Raw genomic sequence first — 24,080 nt, forward strand, 5'->3', positions numbered from 1 at the left:
CACTGTGACAACCCGTGCAAGGAATGTCAAGCCAGAGCATCAGGTATCATGGAAGAGGCAAGCCACAAGAGAGGAAGAAAAGTGATATCATTTTTCCTAGTACCTGCTAAAATTACTTCTGAAGCCTTAAAAAAAAAGTCCAAAAAAACTCAGTGCCCCTAGAAGTAGGTAAGCTGCACAGTTACTTACATAGTACATAAATACTGATCCACCCACAGATAACAATATGTTGAGACAAACATATAGTCATACTTATGGAAGGTGAAGTTTGATTTTAGTGGAATGACGTATAATTTAAGTGTTTTAGTTGTGTAGTGGATGTCCATATATGATCTCTGATTCCACTGCAAAGTCTGAATGCATGTGCTCAAATTAGCTCAAATTCTAAATCTGTGGTACCAGGATTCCTTTTGAAGGACTACGTTTTTACTACTTATATTTTGACATTTCTTCACAGTTCAGGCGATCATTACCAAATATTCGAGGTGGGAGTACTGGCCAATCCCAAAAATGTTCTAGCAACAGCCAAGTCATAAAGCAAATATTTTAACCCACACACATTGTATCCATTATAGTCTGAAAAAAATAGGACTCTTGATACCAGTCATGTATATAATAATTAAACAATCTAAAACCCCTGTGGCACTTGTAAAAACTGTGCAGCTTCTTTGTTTTGGCAATATAATTTTCTGTCCGTAGCAGAGACATATTAGAGGGAAAATCTTTGTGTGTGAGGACATATCAAAGAAGATCGTCGTTTGTTTGATTGTGCTTTGTTTTGTCTTTTTCAGAATGCGTTTGGTTTGTTTTTAATTTTTCTTTCTTAAGGGAATACTGTCCAAGCCAAATTCCACTATGTCAAAGTTCAGTGTTGATAGCTGGCATCCATGTAGACCATAAAGAATGAGTGATATTCATCTTGTGGGGCCAGCCTTTCCCTGAAAATACTACCCTTCATTCCACCTCTGCCATTTTTCTTAGTCTCTTTCCTTCTAGTCTGTTTCTCTCTAACTCAAATCTCTCTTCCATCCTGATGGACTACTTCTTCCTATCTGTCGAAGTCCTCCTTGACTGCACTAGTGACACAGATCTTTTCCTTACTACTTTTCCACTCATAGTTTTCCTTGTCATTTGGGCTAACTGCAAGTCTCATTATCTCAAAAGTTCCTCAAAGATAGAGAGCTAACAATTTATTTTTTGTGTTCCCTGTACAAATCCATGTGCAATGTTAGATACTGAGTAGGCATATAGTCAATAACTTTGATTCATTTTATGTAGATTTGAAAAACATTAAATACACATTCCTTGGCCATTATCAAAGCTATGAAAAGAGGAGTGGCTTATGTGACATCACGTCTATTTTTCAATGCAGACTTTAGCTAATCTGAGAAACTGCATATTTCATGCTCTATACTTCTCCTACTTACTGCTAGATGTCCTGTTTATCTCTGAAAGAGCCACGTACTTCTGTTTAATTTAGGCATATGAAGTTAATCCCTGCAGATAATGGTTAGAATAAGTTGTACACTATGTATTCAAATAGTGCAGGTACAATATGTACATTCTCAAAGCATCAAAAAGAATAACAGCAATCCTGATTTTTTCTGAGGAAAAATTTTTATACTCCATTAAAACTTAAAGAGATACCATGTGAAATTCAAGTTGAATTTTCTTATGCTAATTATGGTATTGATTTAATTTCAAATTAAACAACTGGGAGCTCATATCTACATATGGTTACTAGGGTATCCTGATTTACCTAATACACGTAGCTTTAAGATTGATTATTGCCCAGGGGCAGTGGCTCTGTAATCCTAGCACTTTGGGAGGCCGAGGCAGGAAGATCACTTGAGGTAAGGAGTTCGAGACCAGCCTGGCCAACATGGCAAAACCCCATCTCTACTAAAAATACAAAAATTAGTCAGAAATTGCTTGAACCCAGGAGGTGGCGGCTGCAGTGAGCTGAGATTGTGCCACTGTACTCCAGCCTGGGTGACAGAGTAAGACTCCGTCTCAAAAAAAAAAAAAATACAATTTTTTTGAGACGGAGTTTCGCTCCTGTTGCCCAGGCTGGAGTGCAATGGCGCGATCTCGGCTCACTGCAACCTCTGCCCCCTGGGTTCAAGCGATTCTCCTGCCTCAGCCTCCCAAGTAGCTGGGATTACAGTCATGCACCACCATGCCCAGCTCATTTTGTATTTTTTTGGTAGAGACGGAGTTTCTCCATGTCGGTCAGGCTAGTCCCGAACTCCCGATCTCAGGTGATCCACCCGCCTCAGCATCCCAAAGTGCTGGGATTACAGGCGTGAGCCACTGCACCCAGCCAAAAAAACTGTATTTAAAGGTAGTATGAGAGCACGGGGAAAGGAGAAATGTGTGAGGATCTGGGATGACTTAGGAGGATCTGGGATGAAAAAAGATTGACTATTGCTTTTTTGCACTTTAATCATATATGAGTGCACTGAAAATGTTCTCATTATTTAAAATATCTTGCAGAAAATAATTTCTAAACATGCATTTTGCAAGATAAATAGTAAGCTCCTAACATATATTTACTAAAAATAGATGCTTTCAGATGATATTTCTTAATCACAACCCTTTTTCCCCTTGTACTCACTAGAGAGCCAGCCTTAGTCCAGCAATATTTTTAGTCCAGTCTCATAATTCTCTTTTCCGCATGGGCAAATATAATTTCTAATATAATTTGTTAAAAAGTCTCTACTGATTCTATTTTAACTTTGTATCTCTTTGATTCATTGTGCATGATCCACTTTCCTTGGCACAGAACTGGAAAGCATAGAGTAGGGAGGTAAGGGTAGGTAGGCTACAGTGACTCTTACCAAGAAGAGGAAAGCTAACTCACTGTTGCTCACGGATTCTATGACTGCTCTTCTCTCCTCTTTCTCTCATTCATTTTACTTTCAATTAAGTTACAATACAACTTTGAAAGATAAGATATGATATATCAGATTATGAAAGCAGCTTAGATTAGTGAAGACTTTGGCATGTATAGAAAGGATGACTGTATTCTGAAAGATTATTGATAAATTATAAACGATATTACATTCAAAATAAATAAATACATTTTATTCTCTGGGTCCTAACTTAGGCACTTTATACATTCAATTTTGGCGTAATGGAACTGTGTCGTGATAAGTATAGCATTATTGGATTCTCTAAATATCAACAATACTTTGAGGTCTTTAAAGAGGTTGTGTCTTAAATCACTCAAAATAGATTCAGGATCTATATGAACCATTTATGGAAATATAACCTGTTTGAGGAAACAAGTTCACTCTCTCCCAATCCTGATGATTATTGCCCTGGAGTAGGCCTCCAACAGCTCCTGCTTAGATCAGTACCACAATCTCTTCACTGGTCTTTCCTCTTGCCAATTTATCTCCCACACTGCTGCTAGAAGTATTTTTCTAAACTTCTCAGTGGCTTATCATCCCCTACAGAATAAAAATTCAAATTCGGCCAGGAACGGTAGCTCACAGCTGTAATCTTGCACTTTGGGAGGCAGAGGTAGGTGGATCACCTGAAGTCAGGGGTTCAAGACCAGCCTGGCCAACATAGTGAAACCCTGCCTCTACTAAAAATACAAAAATTACCCAGGTGTGGTGGTGGGTGCCTGTAATCCCAGCCACTTGGGAGGCCACAGGAGAATCACTGGAACCCAGCAAGCAGAGGTTGCAGTGAGCTGAGATCGTGCCTCTGCACTCCAGCCTGGGCGACACAGTGAGATTCCATCTCAAAAAAAAAAAAAAAAAAAAAAAAAAAAATCCAAATTCAACTAGCTGCATAAGTTCTTAATAGTCTAGCCCTGCCTATATTTCTTATTTCTTTTCCTGGAAGTTCACTGTGTATAAGTTGCAAGCACACCAAGTTAACCCCCAAATGCTACAGTGTTTTATGCTTCTGTGCCTTTCTCATATGGTTCCTTCTGTCTGATTTTCTCTGTTTCACTATTATGCTGCTACAAAGTACTTATAATGTTTATGGAATAGATTCTGAGGAAAGGCAAGGCAGTTTCTGTAAGGGGAAAATTGTAAATATTTGCTAATGCTCTTATAAGCACATAAATATCATTTTTTAGACTACTTCAAACTGATTTGATGTGGCTCAACAAACAAGGTTTTTGTTTGTTTGCTTGTTTGTCTGTTTTAGAGTTACTGTTATTATCCTAGGATGAAACTGATTTTTTTCATTGGCGGAGGTGAGACACTTTTTAAAACCTGGCTTTGAATAAGTTGTGATTTTTTTTTCCATCCCCAAACACCTGTTGTATGGACAATAATTCTATTAGTTTCATTGGCTAACTACTGTGATAAGCCTCATGAGGGATGGGTTAGGCAGGGGATGGATTTTCTAAATGAGGGTATAGGGAGAGTAGGTAATCAGAATCTCCACAGAGTATGTGTAGATTAAAAAAGCAGTGATCCTGACACTTTTTTCCCAAAGGATATTTTTTGCCCAACAATTTCTGCCCCCATCCCTAGTCTATCATGTTGAGAATCACTGGTTCTTAAAAGATAAACAGAAAAGGAATTAGTTTGAATTAATATTTTAAATAAAAATGTGTTAACAGTGAGATTCCTCTAAAATGATCCAACTTAGTTGACATTTTTATAAATGATCTAAAAGTATGTATGTGTAGTGAAAATTCCAAGTTTGTAGGTTAGGCTAACATCTCTAAATTCATGAACTAAGATAATGATGATTAAATGTTGGAAGACAGAACATTTATATATAGGCAGGCAAAAAACTGGCAGATGACTTTTAATGTATTAAATGTTGTAATAAAATTTAAATTATATTTACAAGATAAAAGTCACTGAGTACTGATTTCCTTGCAAAAATGACACCAATAAATCATTTTGGATGTTCCCATAAAAATGTTATCTTAGTATGCACTGGTTCCAAATGACCAATAGAATAATGGACACTATCAGGAAGAATGTAAGATGCAAAACAGAACATATAATATCTCTGTGTAAACAGTGTGGTCTATCTACATCTGGAAGACAGATGCCATTCTCCTTGCTTAGCACTAATAAAAACTATACAGTACAATGGAAGCATCCTGCAATGAGAATGAATGAATGAGTAATGTAAGACATACATGACATACCTAAAAAACATTTTGGCTATCATCTAGAATAATAAATGTTTATTAAGGTGATAATAAACACCTTAACTAGTTTCTAGTTAAGAAACTATCATGTTATAAAGGTCTAGTTAAGAAACTACAATGGACTGTATTCAATGTATATAAAATCATAATATGGATAAGAACAGAGGCTTGGATGACTCATGAAATATTAGAACTAGAATGTACTTCTTAATTTTATTTTTGTTTTTTGAGATGGAGTCTCACATTGTTGCCAGGCTGGAGTGCAGTGACACGATCTCAACTCATTGCAACCTCTGCCTCCTGGATTAAAGCGATTCTCCTGCCTCAGCCTCCCAAAGAGGTGGGATTACAGGCGCCTGCCACCATGTCTGGCTTTTTTTTTTTTTCGGTAGAGACAGGTTTCGTCATGTTGGCCAGGCTGCTCGAACTCCTGAGCTCAAGTGATCTGCCCACCTTGGCCTCCCAAAGTGCTGGGATTACAGGCATGAGCCGCCACGCCTGGCCTACTTCTTAAAGTGTTAATGTGTTAGGAGCAAGATAGATAAATAGATACGCTATCTTACATAGTACATAGAAAACATATGTAAGTTGTTACCCATAATATGAGTGTTGCTTGCTGAAAATATAAATAGATTCAAGAGAGATTTAGCCAAAATCAAAAAAGAGAGACCTATAATTGATTGGAAAACTAGAGATATTTGGGATTCTCTCAACCTTTTTGAGTTGGCATCATAAAATACAATCTTATATAAAGTATTATTTAAATTAACCATGGAATTTTGTGCTTATTTAATTAAACTCAAAAGTGTAATGAAAATTAGAAGGAAATTTAGCAAATATTTTGTTATTCAATCTAACCTTAGTTTTTCAGACATTCAGTATGATTAGGAAACTTGTTAATTCTTTAATCTTGGAATAATAACGTTCACATGCCAACTTACAATTTGACACACTACTTAATATGGTGTTTTTGTATCTCTATCTATTTCAGCATTTATTGAGGGTGTGTCAAATACAAATCCCTGTACCAATACTGGGGGTTAGCAGAAACATAAGATAGTCTCTTCAAAGAGTTTACAACCTAGATTTAAAAATAGGCAAAATTTATAAATAAAAAGAGAACAATAGAGGTGGGTGCTAATTAATAGTACAGTAATATGTTCTTAAAGTAAAATAGATGACAACAGATTAGAAAACTACTAATCACTATGGAGAAACTGGAATTTCAATTTGGTTATTCAAGTAGGTGGAAGCTGTTAAAATACTAATTATCAAGCTTTACCTCAGACCTATTGGATCAGACTTTCTGAGGAATGGGAAGTGGAAACCTGACAATCTTTTAGAGTTCTTCTTGTGATTCCATGCAATCAGTCTATGAGGCAATACTTGGGAAATATTTGAGTAGAGAATTCTATGTAATTCTAGGAACTGGTAGGCAGAGCAGGTAAACACTCCAACATTTTGCACGGGAGAGGAAGACAATGAATAAATCTGTTTGAAGTCAAAGGATCTTCTAAGTTGTAAATAAAAGAGGTTTTGGTTTGCTTTTAATAGAGTACACCACTGAAATTTTTGGAGCAGAAGAGTAACCTTTATAACATATATCTTATGAATACATAAAGGGTTAAAGTCAGAAGGGCTGGAGGCAAAGGTCTAGTTAAGAAACTATAATAATAGGTGAGGCACAAGAAAATGAAGGCCTGGACTAATGTGATGGCAATGGAAACAGGAGAGAACTGCTGGATACACTGGTAATATAGAGAGGAAACATAATTGTTTTTGCTAAGAGCTTGGGTGTCTTTAACCTTTTTAAAATCTTTTAATTATCTTCTTAAGTAAACTCAGATGTTTTTATTTCTGCCTCTTTTTCCTTTCACTTTCATTTCTGTGAAAAAATATTAACTACTCCACATAAGAATTCCTTGTTTAGACTGCTAGCAAAGAACATATGCTTTAAAAGTACTAAGAAAGCCAATGACCAAAATGACTTTAAATCATGCTTTAATTTTTCCATGCTGATGACCAGCATGATTTGAAACTAAAATATTTAGAATTATCTTATGCCTGGGTAGCAGAACATTTAAACACAAGTTAAAGAGGGAGGGAAGAAAGATTACATTGTATACCTACTGGATAGTAAATTTCACGGAGCATGTAAGTATTTAAAATAAAGGGAGAAAGTGGATGTGTAGTTTATCATCTAAGCTGGTGTCTCTGAATTAGATAAAGTGTAGCATAACATGCTTTGTGACTCCTAGAGGTAGCTATGAACAAAGCGTTAATGAGAGTTTCTATAACTTCTTTTTCTGACCATTTTCCCCCTTCAATGTCATTCTTAGTGCCCTTGTGATTACTTCCTTCTAGCCCAATCAAATTCTGCTCTCAGAGAAGGTATAGTCACTTATACACAGTATAAATGTATGCATAGGTGTTAACTCCTCCCGGGTACATTTGTATTTTGAAACTTATCTCTCATCCTATGTAATGAAAATCTGCTTTCCTGTTGAAGATATTTTAGACTTTAGGAAAATCGAGAAAATGGAAGAGATTTTCTAGATGGTGGGAAGAGATTGCTTCAACTGTTTCCATTTCACATAAAAATCTGATACTTTCTCACATGTTCTGGGACTATAATATCCACACCTGATAATTCTGGAGCCATTTTTGAAAAAACATAGTGAAGTGTTATATTTAGCAGATGTAAACAGTCTACAATATCAGAGAAATAATTCTTTCTGGATAAAAGTTTAGAATCTTTAGCGATTAGAGAGTATACAAAGAGTATTTCCTCCTGTCTGATTCAGGGAATATATCTTCTCTGGCCCAAAGGAGAAAGGTGGGTCCCTTGCATTCCTGAGAGGCCATAAATGATAAGGAAAATGATCAGTACATTGGTATGGAAACGTAAGTCTGTGCAATACAGTTCAATGATGTTCCCATGACATTCTTCAGTAATATGCTACTGGATAAATTTCACACTGTGTATTGCACAACCGAATAGTTTGCGTCAAATTCTGATATAGTTCTAACCCTGCTGAAACAAGCTGCTGCAACTTAAATTCTTTCAAAAGAAAATATTGCTATAATTGCACCACATGCTGATGTACTTTCTAAAGATTTTCAATGTTTTTCTTTATAAATCCCTGAATGAATGACATAATTATTTTTAGTTAACCAGACATGCCATTTAAATGGTCTTTGCTATCATTATAAAATAGATACAGGATTAATAAGAAGTATATTTGATTTATTCCCTAATAATGAGGATGATGTGGAATCAGTTCTCTTGTTGCAGGACATTTCAGTGATACTTGATACCAGCAATTACGCAATCATGTGGAACTGTTTTGAATTTCATGCTGGTTTGAGGGGAATTATACTTTCTGGGTTTCAGTAATAATTTATCTACTTGTGTTTCTTTCTTGCAGGCTTCGATTAGTTTTCTAATTTCTTTTAGTGTATTCCAAGGTTCTGACTTAAATCTGTTATTTAACAGCTACAGGGCATGCTTTCTTAGGGTAAAGTGATCCAACGACAAGATTAGTTTTATCAACCATATGTATCATTGTGTTTTCGTACAATAGTGGACTCCAGGGTTCATGGGAAAAGAGAAGAACCTGGAAGCAGGTTCAGTATTCAGCCTGCTGGAGGTCACTACCTCCACAGAGTCCTTTGTGTTGTCCCTTCAAAGTGAAAGTCAATAAAGAAATGTGGAGAAAGTGAACTCAGTTCTTTCCTAACTCAAACACTGAATCATTCCCTCCAGGCAGCAAAGCCAACACGTACACAGCATATCCAATTAATGGTCCTACCCCAACACTAACACAGACAGAAGCGGTTTGTCTTCCATGCTAAGCAGTCACTCTGCTTAATTGATGGAACAAGTTTATTTCAACTTAAGTGCTCATAATTTGGGCTTTTTCTATTTCACTGTCACTTTTGAAAAAGTCAATTCTGAATAACATGCATACATTACTGAAGGTCATTTGCTTATGTTTCAGGTTGACACCTTAAAAAATACAGCTACATGTTTTGTGTATATGTATATATCTTACATGATTTTGACTTGGTTCATGATGGAAGTAACTTATACAAGTTGTTTACAAGAAAATAAATGACTCATAAAACATCTGTAAAATAAACGTAAGACTGAATGAAATTAATGTAAAATGGTACTTGAGTCATTTATTTTCTAAGACATTTGCCTATAACAGTTGATATAAAACTTATATTACTCTGCTTTCAAACATATTTTCTTTTAGAGAAACATTTCTTGATTAGAGATAATTACACCACTTATCTCATTGAATATTGTCTATACAGAAAACTGCTGTTTACTCCAGGGATACTCTTAAAATTAAATTAAATTAAATTCTATTTCTATTTGAAGGATATGGAGCATTACAATTAATCATTAAAATATTTTATATTTAATTTTTAAAAATTATATGGGACTTATAAGCACTATCTTTACTTCATTCTAAAATCTCAGACCAACGAATCGCTTGGCTTTTCATGCACAATTTTTACTCCCTTTCTTAGAGTCAGAACAAGAAAAATTTATTTCTTAGTCAAGACCAAAACAGTGGCTTATGGATTAAATTATTAGGTGTCACTTCAATAAAGTATTGAATTGAAGTAATTCAATAAAGTATTTACTTAAATTCCTTGATTTTACTATGAGGCAGACAAAAAGTAGCCAAGGACTTCATTTGCAACAACTAATTAGTAGTTGGCAGAGAATGAAATAATCTTCATTATCAAGATACTGGTTACAACTAAGCTATGCTTTTAAAAGTGATTGATAATAGGAATAATGTGATTGAGAAGCGACTGGCTGAAACATATTGTCATTATCTTTCAATTTTTTATGACTCTCTTAGTCATAATGATAAGCAAACTCAAAAAGAGAAATGGTGATAAATAGAACTGAGAAAATGTAAATCCACTTCAAACCGAAGAATTCTCACCTTCACAGTACAATTAAGAGTTTAATGATTCCATCTTTTCATTAGAGGATGGCATTAAATAGAAATGGTAGCTATGCTTTAATATATTTCTTAATTCTCTGGTAAAATTTAAGCCCTGCATACAACCATAATCAAAATGGGACATTTTAATGTTTTGAAGAGCACAGTGTTATGATCAGAGCATGGAAAATGATGGAATTCTAAAATGTTACTGTAGATTGTAAATTAAAGAGGGAGGCAGGGGTAGAAAAACCACATGTGAGGATACCTTAAGTGACACCTGATAATTCTTTAACACTGGGAACATTGGGAACACTGAGTACATATTAAATATTTTTAAAATTAAAACACTAACATTATCACTATATTTTAAAAAGTCAGATATGAAATATTTTGGTGCTGAACAAATTTCTTTTTTATTACCAATAAGCAATTCTGTTGATCCTACATATCTAGTACAGCTATAATTTCGCTGTGGATCTAGATCACAAAGTGATTTTCTTATGCCAAATTTAGGACCAGTATATACAAAACCACTATGACTTCAAACTTAGTATCTTTATAAAAACTCCAACACATTATCACTCCTACCTAGTAAAAATAGCATCCCCTTAACCTTTCTCATACCTTAATTCTCAAAATGACCTGGGTTTGAAATGATACTTGACTTCTTTAACGTCTTTTGCTTTAGCCTCAACATCCATTGGGCCTGGAAGTTGAAAAAATGGGCATAGCAAGAGGAATGTATAAATGTGATAGAAATAATTTGGATCACTGCTATTAAGTATAAATGAGTATTTGTGATCTATCATGTTTGCTGAAGTTTGACATTAAGGTGGTACATTCCAGCATTATGTATCACTTCCTAGAAGATCAACAAAGTAGAAATGCAGTGACACGGGTGTCATCTAGAAAGAATGAAAAGAAATACTTCCAAGAACTCAAACAGCTTGCTGGGAGAAATTCCAGGATGTAAAGACACCAAGGGAACTACCGCAGCCCACTTGGAACATATTTGTTGTGTTTGTTCCACATCTTGTGTCTGAGATGGTCACCAATCATGTATAATGTAAACTGTTTTTCTTGACTAGATGTGAAAGTGAAAAGTCTTGTTGATACTCTTTTCTATGCTACAGCTTATTAGAAAAGGTAAGCACTTTTAGAGGGAGTAGAAAAACTAATTCAGAAAGGAAGCCAAGAAGAAAAAATCTAAAGAGGCTAGGAAATCCAAACCATCGTTAAGAATATGGAAACTGTAAGGCTGGGTACAGTGACTCGTGCCTGTAATCCCAGCACTTTGGGAGGCCAAGGTGGGTGGATCACTTGAGGTCAGGAGTTCGAGACCAGTCTGGCTAACATGGCAAAACCCCTTCTCTACTAAAAATACAAAAATTAGCTGGTGTGGTGGCACACACCTGTAATTCCAGCTACTCGGGAGGCTGACGGAGGAGAATCGCTTGAACATGGGAGGTGGAGGTTGTAGTGCGCCTAGATGGCGCCACTGCACTGTAGCCTGGGCTACAGAATGAGACTATCTCAAAAAAAAAAAAAAAAAAAAGATTGTGGCAAATATAATGCATTTATATACAGAAGAAAGATGACAGATATGTAGAGTACTGAACATAGTTAAGTAATCAATAACTTGTTTTATTCAAAAATGAAAAGTTATGATTTTCTAATCAAGAATGGTGAACCTGGTCTTTTTGAGAGTGGCAACAGCATCTCATGCTTTATGTAACAATAATGAGCATCCAGAAAAGCTAGCTGACATTAGGTAATTTCTTGGCTAGGAAGCAGCTGAACACAGGTTTGACAGTTTGCTGAGGGGGGAGCTGTGGTCTTCCTGACATGTGTATCAAGATGTAAAGGGCAGCCAGAAAAGATTTATCAAGCTAACTAAATGCTGACACATGTAGGAATAAATGACAGCACCAGAAGAAACTTGGAATCCCTCATGACAGTGAAGTTCTGGATAGGAAAATGAAAGACATGACAGCACAGGTGTTGTTTTCATTTTTTCTTCTAGTTTTATCTCATGACTTTAGAAGTGGAAAAAAAAAGCTGTGAAAGTAAACACCTGGCCATTAACAACAGTGTTGAAAATAAGACTTGTCTTTCTGGCTGCTGGCTTAGAATAACTGAAAAAACAGGCTCCTGGACTTGTATGTACATTTTTTGAAGAATGCATTTGAAGTAAAATGAAATTGGGGTGCATTAGTTAAGATTCAGTTTGGCTTAAAAAATTGTTTATTTCTCCATGCAATAAACGTCTGGAGGAGTGAAAACTCTGCTCCACAAAAACATCTGGAAGTTTCCAGGTCCATTTAGCTCACTGTTCCACAATCTCTTTGTTCTCATAACCCAAGGTAGAATCCAAATTCCAGCAGGCATATGGAATAAAGGGATTAAAAGTGAGCACAAAGGGCTTCTGCTGGCTATCTTTTATGGAAGATTTTCGGAAGTTGCCATAGGACATTTCAGTTAAATCATATCAGCTAAAACTTGGTCACATGGCCACATCAAGCTGCAAAAAAGACTGGAAAATGGAAAGTTTATTTTATGCAGTCAGCTAAAAATTCTATTGCCATGGAAAAAAGAGAGAATAAAAGTTGGGAACAATTAAGAATCTTTACTCAGAAAGTTGGGGAGAAAAATGCCTACACATGATTGAAGTAATGAACATCATAATGAATGACATTATACTGTCATAAGCCTGAAGACTTATGGGGCAAAGATATGACAAGAAGAGAATAGAAAGCTTATTATGCCTCATAAGAAAAGGGCCAGAATCAAAACGTGTAACCTCAAATGGGTAGAAAAAAAGCACAGATGCAATGATAAATAGTAGATGGAAAAGTTACATGACATTATAGACGAAGACATTTCCCAAAATTGCCAATGACAAATAAGAGAAAGGAGTAGCTAATTTTTTGGGTACCATACATTTTAATATATTCATGTATCAGTTATTTGTGATTTATTCCATGCCAAATTATAAACAGAATTGAAGTGGCTGAATTAAAACTCACCATTTCTTAAGCAATTGTATGTGGACCACTCAAATGTTTCCAAAGGTACTTGGGGGATTAATTTAACTAAAGGCATACTGTAATCTTTTCTCAACTTATAAATTTTAAAAAAATAATGTTGTATTTTTTCAATTTAGAAAAGAATGGTTTGAGTGCCTCCACAAAGATATCAAATATGAATGCCTGGAATTTAGAAATATGAGATAGATTTACTCACAATTTTGTTAACTCATTCTTTCGTCATTTAATGAAGTCATGATGATGTTCACTGTTAAGTTCATTCATTGTCATATGTTGCTAAATTTATAACCTTAGCAAACCATTGGTTAACAAGAGAAAGTATAAAGAACACTGAGTTAAATATAAGTTATTAGAAGCATAAAATAACTCAAAAATTCGCTTTTATTTTATTTTTTAAACTGACATATATTTGACAATTTACGGTTAACTTTTAGATAATTTTCTTCAGATCAGTACAGTGCTAGTGCCAAGAATGGGTCTGGAAATAAATAATAAACACTTGTTAAATATCTTTGTATGTTACAGAAAATATTCTGACAATCATATTGGAGTTGGTCTCACGTTTTGGAGGGGTATAACGACTCTCTACACCTGCAATATTTTATTTATGGAGCATTATTTGCAAATAGAAGAATAAAATTATTTCTCTTATTTCAACATTTAAAAACCAAAGAAATTTTTAAAATAAGTGAGCTAATTTTTTTAAAGCATAGAAAGAATTTTAATGATTAGATCCCAAAACTAGATTTTGTCATCTTTGATGCTATAACATTTATATTTCAACATATATTTATTTAACTCACTTTTAATTCTACACATGCTATATGAGGTCATTTTGAAATTTATGCTTTCAAAAATCATGAGGTTTTTAAAAGTGTAATTAATTTAAAGAAAATGAAGAACATTCATCATTTGTTGAAGGGGAACAGTTGACATTTGCCTTTATATATAAAATATATTTAATCAAACTTTATAATAGAACCTTGAAAAATATACTAACCTAAAACAAAATTTATTTTTGATAGGCATACTTTTAATTGTATTCAAACTCTAAAATAATGACAGAATTAAAAATATTTTTAAGGAGATGGTGAGATTGTGTTACTGTAAAATACGTTTATGGTCTATATCAAGGAAAATAATGAACAATATTCTGTCTTAGGCTTTCTATATCAGTCCAGTTCTTGCTGAGACACTTATTTTAAGTAAATAATGTAGCTGGTAAAGAGTCTGGAATTCATACCATATGAGAAAGGGCCAAAGAAACTATGGATGATGGGAAGCATGATCATTGTCTTCACCTCTTTCAAGGGCTGTTATGTGGAAATGGTATGATTTATTCTGCATAGCTTCAGAGGATATATTCACGTATAATTGGTAACACAATCAACGCTACTTGCAAATGTAATGAACCACCTGAAAACTGGTAACCTACAATAAATTAATGAGATTATATTGCTGACAGGCAGGTAAATCAATGGGACAAAACAGTCAATAAAAGGTAAAAGAGAGGCATCAATAAAAAAAAGGAATAGAATGTTTAATAAATGATGTTGAGAAAAACTAGATTGCTATTTGAAGGGATAAACTATCAATTTAGGGCAGGAGCCCCCAACCCCTGGGCTACGGACCTGTACTCCTCTGTGGTCTGTTAGGAACTAGGCCACAGAGCAGGAGGTGAGTGGCGGGTGAGCAAGCATTCCACCTCCTGTCAGATTAGCTGCGGCATTAGAATCACATAGGAGCGTGAACCCTACTGTGAACTGCATATGCCAGGGATCTAGGTTGTGTGCTCCTTATGAAAATCTCACCAATGCTTGACGATTTGAAGTGGAACGGTTTCATCCTGAATCTCCCCCTGGCCCCCGGCCCCTGACTGCTGGTTTAGAGTATCATCTCACACCATACCCCAGAATTAATTCCTGATGAATTTAAAATAATTTGAATTTATATTTAAAATTCAAACTATAAAAGTTAGAATAAACTATATTTCAGACAATGGTATGGAAAACATACTTTTAAGCATAGATACAATATAATAAATTATCACAAAAGATCTATATAGAATTGGCTACACAAAAATTGATCAGTTTGATTAATTTTCACCCTGCACTCCGGTAGGGCACGATTAGTGAAATATGAGAATTAGGACTAGAATAAGGAATGTTCAACCGAGCCAAACAGTGCATAAAAGAAAGCGTTATTGAAAGCACTCTTGGATTTGGCAATTAGGAGTTTATTCATGAGCTTGAAGAGAGAACGCCAATAAAGAGATTAGAAGTTAGGATGCAAAAGTTAAATTGAAGAAAAATGAGCAGATTCTAGCTACATGTTTAAAAAAGTTGGTGCTAGTGAAAAGGAACCAGGGTAGTCCTTTGAAAAGATTTCAGAGTTAAGGACAGGGACATTTTATTCATTTGACCCATAGGCACAGAGCTGGGAGCCTGTGGAAATTTCAAAGGCTTGCAAATGTATTTAAACTTTAATATTAAGATAGTGACAGTAAAATTTGAAAATAAAATATACAGATTAGCAGACATTTAACAAAACATTACACTAACTTTATTATTTATTACATTTATTAATTTTTTTCATGACCTCTAAAAACAATTTGATTTTTTTTACTTTGTAACAATTCCCAAGAATGTACACAATTTGCATAAATTTACAGCTAGAGATGGGCGCGGCGGCTCATACCTGTAATCCCAACGCTTTGGGATCCACCTGAGGCCAGGAGTTTGAGACCAGCCTGGCCAACATGGCGAAACCGGGTATCTACTAAAAATACAAAAATTAGGTGGCCGTGGTAGCGCATGCCTGTAATTACAGCTACTTGGGAGGCTGAGGAACAAGAATTCCTTAAACCTAGCAGATTCAAGACCCTTGACGATTTGGCCCTAACTCTTTTTCCACCCTCTCACTATTTTGTTACACTTCCTATTCCAGACATATAAGCTCTAATTTCAATCTTCTGAACATGACTTTTGAATCTTTGCTTCCGTGGCCTTGCACATAGTACTTTCATCTCTCAATTAGCACGTTTCCATCTTTTCTACCTATGTCAGTTCTATTCATCCATCAAGATCTAATTCAAGCTCTGTTCCTCAAATCCTCCCTTGACCACTTCTTTCTTCTGAATTCCTATTTACTTTCCTGTGTGTGTGTGGTTTTTTTTTTGTTTTTTTGCAATTGGCACATACTGCTAGGTTTTATTTTTTTCTGTGGAAAGAGAAAATACTAACTGAATTTTTGTATATATTTATTAATATCCAGACGTGATATCATAATTAAAGTAATCAGATCAAGTTTCTAAAATATTACTGGCTCTTATTTTCCATTCCCAAACACCTGAGAGATACTGTACACTTAACAAGTGAAACAGTGGTCTGTATGTCGAGTATTTGTATCCTACAATTTCCAAAGTGTGTTTTTATTATGACCTTACTCCTCCTTACTGTCTGTATTTCACAAAAAGAAGTTATCCATTGGGTAAGCAGATCTTAATCCATTACCAAAGACATTTTTAATAGTAATTAATAACAAATCCCATATGTTCTATATATTCGGGACACGAATAAATAATGCAAAATGTCACTACAAACAGTTTCTCTACACTCAATATTATTAAAGACAGCTGCATTTAAAAATTAGTAGACTTTGTATTTTAGAACACTTTTAGATTTACAAAGAAAAAAAAAACGAGCAGATAGGCTGGGCATGGCAGCTCACGCCTGTAATCCCAGCACTTTGGGAGGCCGAGGCGGGAGGATCACAAGGTTAGGAGATGGAGACCATCCTGACTAACCCAGTGAAACCCCGTCTCTACTAAAAATACAAAAAATTAGCCGGGCGTGGTGGCGGGCGCCTGTAGTCCCAGCGCCTCCGGAGGCTGAGGCAGGAGAATGGGGTGAACCTGGGAGGCGGAGCTTGCAGTGAGACGAGATCTCGCCACTGCACTCCAGCCTGGGCAACAGAACGAGACTCCGTCTCAAAAAAGAAAAAAAAAAAAAAAAAAAAAAAAAGCAGATAATAGAGTTCCCATAAACAATCTCCATTTCCCCCCACAGTTCCTCCATTATAAACATCTTGCATTAACGTGGCACATTTGTTAGAATAGATGAGCCAATATTTATTTATACTGTTAGTTTATACTAAGGTCCAGGCTTTGCTCTGTATAGTTGTATGAGTTCTGACAAATGTATATTATGTATCCACTATTACAATATTATGCAGAAGAGTTTCACTGATTTAAAAATCCCCTGTGATTCAGGTTTTCATCCTTTTTCTGCTCTCCTCAAGGCCCTTGCAACCACTGATCTTACTGTCTCTAAAGTTTTGCCTTTGCCAGAATGTCATATGGCTGGACTCACAGTATGTGGCTTTTTCAGACTGGTTTCTTTCACTTAGCAATATGTACTTAAAGTTCCCCTTGTCTTTTTGTGGCTTCACAGCTCAATATCTTTTTATTGCTAAATAATATTCCAATGTATACGTGTACCATAGTTTGTTTATCCATTTACCTATTGGATATGTTGTGTCTAGTTTTTGATGGTATGGATAAAGCTGCTATAAATAGTCATGTTCAGGTTTTTGTGTGGACATAAGTTTTCAATTCAATTGGGCAAATACCTGGGGGCATGACTGCTAGATTATATATTAAGAGTATGTTTAGTTTTTAAGAAACTGCCAAACTGTCTTACCATGTGACTGCACCATTTTGCATTCCCACTAGTAATGGAAGAGTTTTGGTTGCTTTGCATCCTTGCCAGCATACAGCACTGTCAGTTTTTTGGAGTTTAGTTGTATAGAGGTATCTCATTGTTGTTTCAATTTGCAATTCCTTTTTAAATAATTTCAACTTCTATTTTAGATTCAGGGGGTACATTACAGGACTGTTACCTGGGTATACTGTGTGATACTGAGGTTTGAGGTATGACTGCTCCCGTCACCCAGGTACTGAGCATAGTACCTAATGGTTTTTCAACCCTTCCCTCATCTACTCCCCACCAGTAGTCCCCAGTGTCAGTTGTTGCCATCTTTATGTCCTTAAGTACCTAGTGTTTAGCTGTCACTTATAAGTGAAAACATGTAGTATTTAGTTTTCTGTTCCTGTGTTAATTTGCTTAGGATAATGGCCTCCAGCTGCATCCATGTTGCGATTCCTTAATGATCTATGATATTGAGCATCTTTTCATATGCTTATTTGCCCTTTGTGTATCTTTAGTGAGATGTCCAGATTTTGCCCACTTTTTAACTAGGTTTTATTTTCCTATTGTTGTGTTTTCAGTGTTTTTTGTATATGTTGGATATGTTCATGTATTTTTTGCATATATGTGTATGTTGGTGTGTTTTAATGATGTAAAATGAATGGAATCTATAGCCTTAAACATAATATAAATTTATAATGGTTAAGATTTCCCACTCAACAATCCAGGCTTGACAGAAAATCATAAAATTTACTTAAATTTAAATATTTTCTTCTTTGTTGATACTAGTTCTTAGTTTTAACATGCCCAAGAGGGTATATTTGATCAAGGACAAGATTAAAAGTTCTGATTGGCTAACCATCAAACTGCTGCCTCCACTTTTTTTTCCAACTTGAAAATAATATTTAGTTATCATGCTAGCACAGCCATATTAACATATACCCCCTCAAAACTTTAAATATAAAGCTTTAAAGGTTTCAGGAAAAAGAAATATTCATGATGCTAAGATTGGTGGGCATGGATTCTATGTGGTGAGACACTAAAAAGTAATTTTTCAAACAGAAAAGTTAAAGCACTTTAAAATCACAAAGCTATTGGTAATTAAAAAAAGAATTAGTATCAATTTCTGAAATACAAGATTAGAGGGACATCTAAAATTCTGAAAGATTTTAGAGAATTTTTTTGAAAAGTAATTGCAATTTAGATCAAAATTCCTCACTTTTCATTCCAAGTGTGATATAGGTTTAAATAATAAACAGACAAGAAGGTTTAGATAAATTCATGAATTATTGAACCAGAGGATAAAAAATAGGGAAGTCATTTAGGGCATAGTCTCTAGTGTGTAACGGTGACATCCTAAATAATAAATTTATGCTATTGTTGACAATATTGCTGACGAGGCTAAATAGTCAAAGAGTTTGACACATTGCCTGGTTTTTCATGTTACATTGCATGAGCTGATTCTCTCCTTCTCTTTTATTTATATTTTTGAACTGTACCATTATGCTGCCATGGACATCATGTCCACAATGTGATGCATCTATGTAATATGCTTTAAATCTTTGGGAATAAATTTACTGAGTGCTACTTATGTGAACAAACTTCTCTTAAGCACAAATGGAAATCCACAAAGAAGGATAGCCTCTTCTATTTGTTTTATGTGAGGCAACAGATACACTGTACGCAAAAAGACCAAGTATAATTAACTTATATTCGTAGCTAACTTAATATCTGCATATTACATATTTTTCTATTATGTATTCTGAGCAACTTCGTGGCTTCTGATTTGGAGGGCAGGATTTCATAATTTCATAGTTAATACTTCTTTTCTTCTTTTTTTGAGATGGAGTCTAGCTCTTGTTGTCCAGGCTGGAGTGCAATGGTGAAATCTCAGCCCATTGCAACCTCCAACTCAAGGTTCAAGTGATTCTCCTGCCTCAGCCTCCCAAGTAACTGGGATTACAGACACCCACCATCATGCTTGGCTAATTTTTGTATTTTTAGTAGAAACGGGATTTCACCATGTTTGCCAGACTGGTCTTGAACTCCTGACCTCAGGTGATCTGCCCGCCTTGGCCTCCCAAAGTGTTAGGATTACAGGCGTGAGCCACTGCACCCGGCCCATAGTGAATACTTCTATAAATATTTGTGCATACTGAAAGGAACATCACTCCCCACGCTGCAACTGAACAAAAGAGTGAAAATGTTAATTTCTTTATCCTTGAGCTTTTCTTGAATGAAAGAGGGTCATAGGACATGGAGCAAAATGGACTAGAAAATCAGGGTTGATAAGGTATTGATTCTGACAACACTGCTTAATGCTCTCCCCAAGCAATTGTCTTTTAGATACATTGATTTCCCAGTGTGAATGGTATTTTTCAAATATGTCAAGCAATTAAGAATATACGTCTATTCTAATCTCAGCTAAAGGTAGAATCTTTTCAAAGAATTTTTGGTATCCTTAACCCTAATATGTGGAGGGATAAGATTAAAAATGTTCATCACCTTATTTTTATTTATTTATTTATTTATTTATTTATTTATTTTTGAGACAGAGCCTCACTCCACCCAGACTGGAGTGCAGTGGTGTGACCTCGGCTCATTGCAACCTCTGCCTCCCGGGTTCAAGTGATTCTCCTGCCTCAGCCTCTCAAGTAGCTAGAATTACAGGAATGCACCACCATGCTCAACTAATTTTTTTTTTTTTTTTTTTTTTTTGTGAGATGGAGTCTCACTCTGTCGCCTAGGCTAGAGGGCAGTGGCACTGTCTTGGCTCACTGCAGCCTCCGCCTTCTGGGTTCAAGCCATTCTCCTCCTTCAGCCTCCTGAGTAGCTGGGATTACAGGCACCCACCACCACACCTGGATAATTTTTTGTATTTTTAGTAGAAACAGGGTTTCGCCATGTTGGTCAGGGTAGTATTGAACTCCTGACCTCAAGTGATCTGCCTGACTCGGCCTCCCAAAGTGCTAGGATTACAGATGTGAGCTACTGCACCCAGCCATCACCTCTTGTAAAGTGCAATAGACAGGCAGGGGATAGAAGAAAACATTTTGGGAGTGGGGCAATATGAACTTACTGTCATGACTGGACCTAAAAGGGAAGATGTCTGCCTATCATAATTAACAATAACTCTATCAGTCAACATTTATGTTTTACAATTGTTCTGTCAAACAAAAGCCAGCAAACGTTACAGATTCCAGTCCCTAATAACTGATCATGAAAGACACTCCAAGCTTGTGCATCAGCATTCTCTTTTTATCTAAAAGAAAATATATTAAATAAAGGGAGGAATGGCAGGAGTAAAGAGACTTGAAGGAAAAGAAAATATTTACTTCTTAATGATATTTTACAGTGCTAAGATCTTTAGAAACCAACTATTCCATATGTCTTTTAAATATTAGGTTGATGCAAAGGTAATTACAGTTTTTGTCATAAAAGTAATGGCAAAAGCCACAATTAGTTTTGCACCAACCTAATTGATATATTTATTCCATTTTGGAGGCAAATATGTTGAATCAATGAATTTCTTCAGTATTTTTCATTGTATTAGTACAAATTTAACCTAATAGTATTCTTCTGCATGTTATTTCCCTTTGTGCTTCCTTTAATGAAGTGAAGTTATAGTTACCAAACAGAGTGCTCTAAAAGGGCAAGGCTTGTCTGTGAATTGAGCCTGGCACAGAATTGGCTCTCGGTGAAGATCTGTTGAATGTTACATGAATGCATCAACATCATAATCCTTCATGTGCTTGTAAGCAATTACTAAATTTTCTCTAGCCTATTCAGGCCTGTGTTCTTCAAAATGCTTTCTTTTAATTAAGATTATATGTATCTTAACTAGGATATATATATATGAAGACAATGTAGAAGTAAATAAAGAACAGTTGTGAAACAAGTCTCTCACCTGAGGGAGGCAGAGGTTCTGCTAATTACACCAAATTTCCAGTGGTTAAAGAACGAGTGATGTGGGAAAAGTAAGATATATATATCTTAATTAATATATATAATTATATATATCTTAATTAATGTAAGATATATATATCTCTTAATTAAAACGATATATATGGACATGTTTGCTGTTTCTATGAGGTTTTAACTTCTGGTGTTCAGAACCAGGGCTGTTTTTCTTAATTTGTATCCTAAAACCACAGTAGGGTTCTATGCATTGTGATAATGCTTAATAAATACATAAAAAGATTAATATCCATTCATTTGCATTTTCTTAATAAAACCCAATTTCTAGATGAGCAGCTGTGAAACTCTCAACTGGACGAGCTCTGACTAGTGTTAAGTACAGTATATTGGGAAACAGGCTTCTATATGCAACATATATGTGAAGCAAATGACAAATATTAGCTAGGCTACATTAAATCCCAATGACATGAATAGAAATTATATTATTCAGATAGCAAAAATGAAGTCAAAAAATAAATAAGAGAATGAATTGAAGGTATGGGGCAATACAATTATTTTTTTCTTTAAGTCAATATTTTAGAAAGTAGCTTTTGAAGGCCCAGTCACACAGATAATTGACACTTTGACTTTTCTTTGCACTGTGTTAGACATAGGTAAGAGAATGACTCAGGGCTGTACCTTCATGTAGAAAATATAATTAATAGCAAATTGCATAAAAGTACACTAAAATTTTAATTCTTACATCATTTTAATAAATTTCTTGAGATTTTACTTTATTTAGTGTGTCATTAAAACACAGGATTTAAGGAAGATATATATAATAAAGGCAAATAGTAAGTTACCATTCTTGTGTAAACACGTTTTGTAAATACAATTTCAACAAAGATTTAAAAGTTAATTATAACAGTATAAAGTTATGAAGTATTATAGAAACAGGATTCATTATTTTGTTTTAAGTGGTCTTTCCATGTATCAAAATACTATCAGTTTAAAACAATCTTTTTTTAAGGCAGTAGGCTCTATTTAACATCATTTACAATTGCTTTAATTAGAATTTTCTTCACTTTCAGTATATTCAAGAGCTATTCTGTTGGCAATAATTTTTAAGATAAAGTTTATTCAAATAGAAGAGTAATTATATAATGATTAAGAGCCAGAATATCTGGGTTCAAATTCCAGTTCTGCTACTTATCAGGTATAAGAATTTGGGCAAATTTCTTAGTTTCTCTGTGCTTCAGTTTCCTGATCTGTAAAACTGGGATAACAAGACTACCTGCTTCAGTCTGTGGTTATGAGTAAATGTGTTAATACATGAGAGCAATGTAATAATCTTTGGCATGTGGTATGAGTTCAATAAACATTAGCTATTATTATTATAGTAAATTACAAATTTAATTCTAGAGAATAAAAAGCTGAACTCAAATATGTGACTATTTATTAGATACAGACACATTTTCTACAAAATAAAAAACCCATCAGTTTGTACTTCCCTTATATAATGACTATTCTGGTGTTTGTGTGTATCTGTTGTGGGTCAGGGGTCTTGGGCTGAGTAAATAATCACATTAAAAATTTTAAAAACTTCCAATTAAAACAGAAATAAGAACAAATGGCCATTCTTGGATCACCTGCAAAGCTGAACGAATACTTGACATGTCTTTCTGTGATTCCTTGCAGATATCATGGAAATCAGGACAGTGGCAGTCGGAATTGTGGCAATCAAAGGGGTGGAAAGTGAATTCTATCTTGCAATGAACAAGGAAGGAAAACTCTATGCAAAGGTATTGATAATTAATAGCTTAGGCTTAATTTTTAAAACTAATTTTTGTCAAAATATCTCACCTTTCTGAAAAGTAAAAATGGAATTAATTTATCTCCAACTGTATTAATATAATGATTTTATTAAAACACTTTTTACTCAAACATTAAGAAAAAAATGTTTTCTGTGTGACTTTGGACAAATGGCTTGTTCTTTGGATTTTGGTTTCTTCATCTGTAAAATGAGTTGAATGAACTGACCTCTAAGCATCCTTCCAGCTCTAAAATTCCATGTGCATTTTAGATATTTAAAATCCAAAATTTCCATTTGCCAGTATTAAAGCTCTTTTTGTTAAAGGTCACCCAATTTGCACATTGCTGACATGAAAATTCTTGGGAAAAAAATCTTGAAATGTTTAGTTCATTTATCAACATCAATCTCACAATCATGGGCTTTGAACTGTAATTATTCACATTGTTCCCACTTCACTACAATGCAAAATATGTAACAGTTCATCCCACTATAATAAAATATAATTGG

At 34.9% G+C, this 24,080-nt stretch overlaps 2 protein-coding genes across 8 annotated transcripts in view; one reads left to right on the top strand and one right to left on the bottom strand.

Annotated features, from left to right (window-relative positions):
* The window catches only part of LOC101020448 (protein FAM227B), a 290,771-nt gene that overhangs the window by 144,877 nt on the left and 121,814 nt on the right, over positions 1-24,080 (bottom strand). The window lies entirely within an intron of this gene.
* LOC101019167 (fibroblast growth factor 7) overlaps positions 1-24,080 on the top strand; it is a 68,389-nt gene that overhangs the window by 39,815 nt on the left and 4,494 nt on the right. The window contains exon 3 of the mRNA XM_003900913.5: positions 23,459-23,562. Within this exon, the coding sequence (XP_003900962.1) occupies positions 23,459-23,562 (104 nt within the window). The remainder of the gene's footprint in view (positions 1-23,458; positions 23,563-24,080) is intronic.

This window comes from Papio anubis, unplaced genomic scaffold (genome assembly GCF_008728515.1).
Source record: "Papio anubis isolate 15944 unplaced genomic scaffold, Panubis1.0 scaffold72, whole genome shotgun sequence".
Classification (NCBI taxonomy): domain Eukaryota; kingdom Metazoa; phylum Chordata; class Mammalia; order Primates; family Cercopithecidae; genus Papio; species Papio anubis.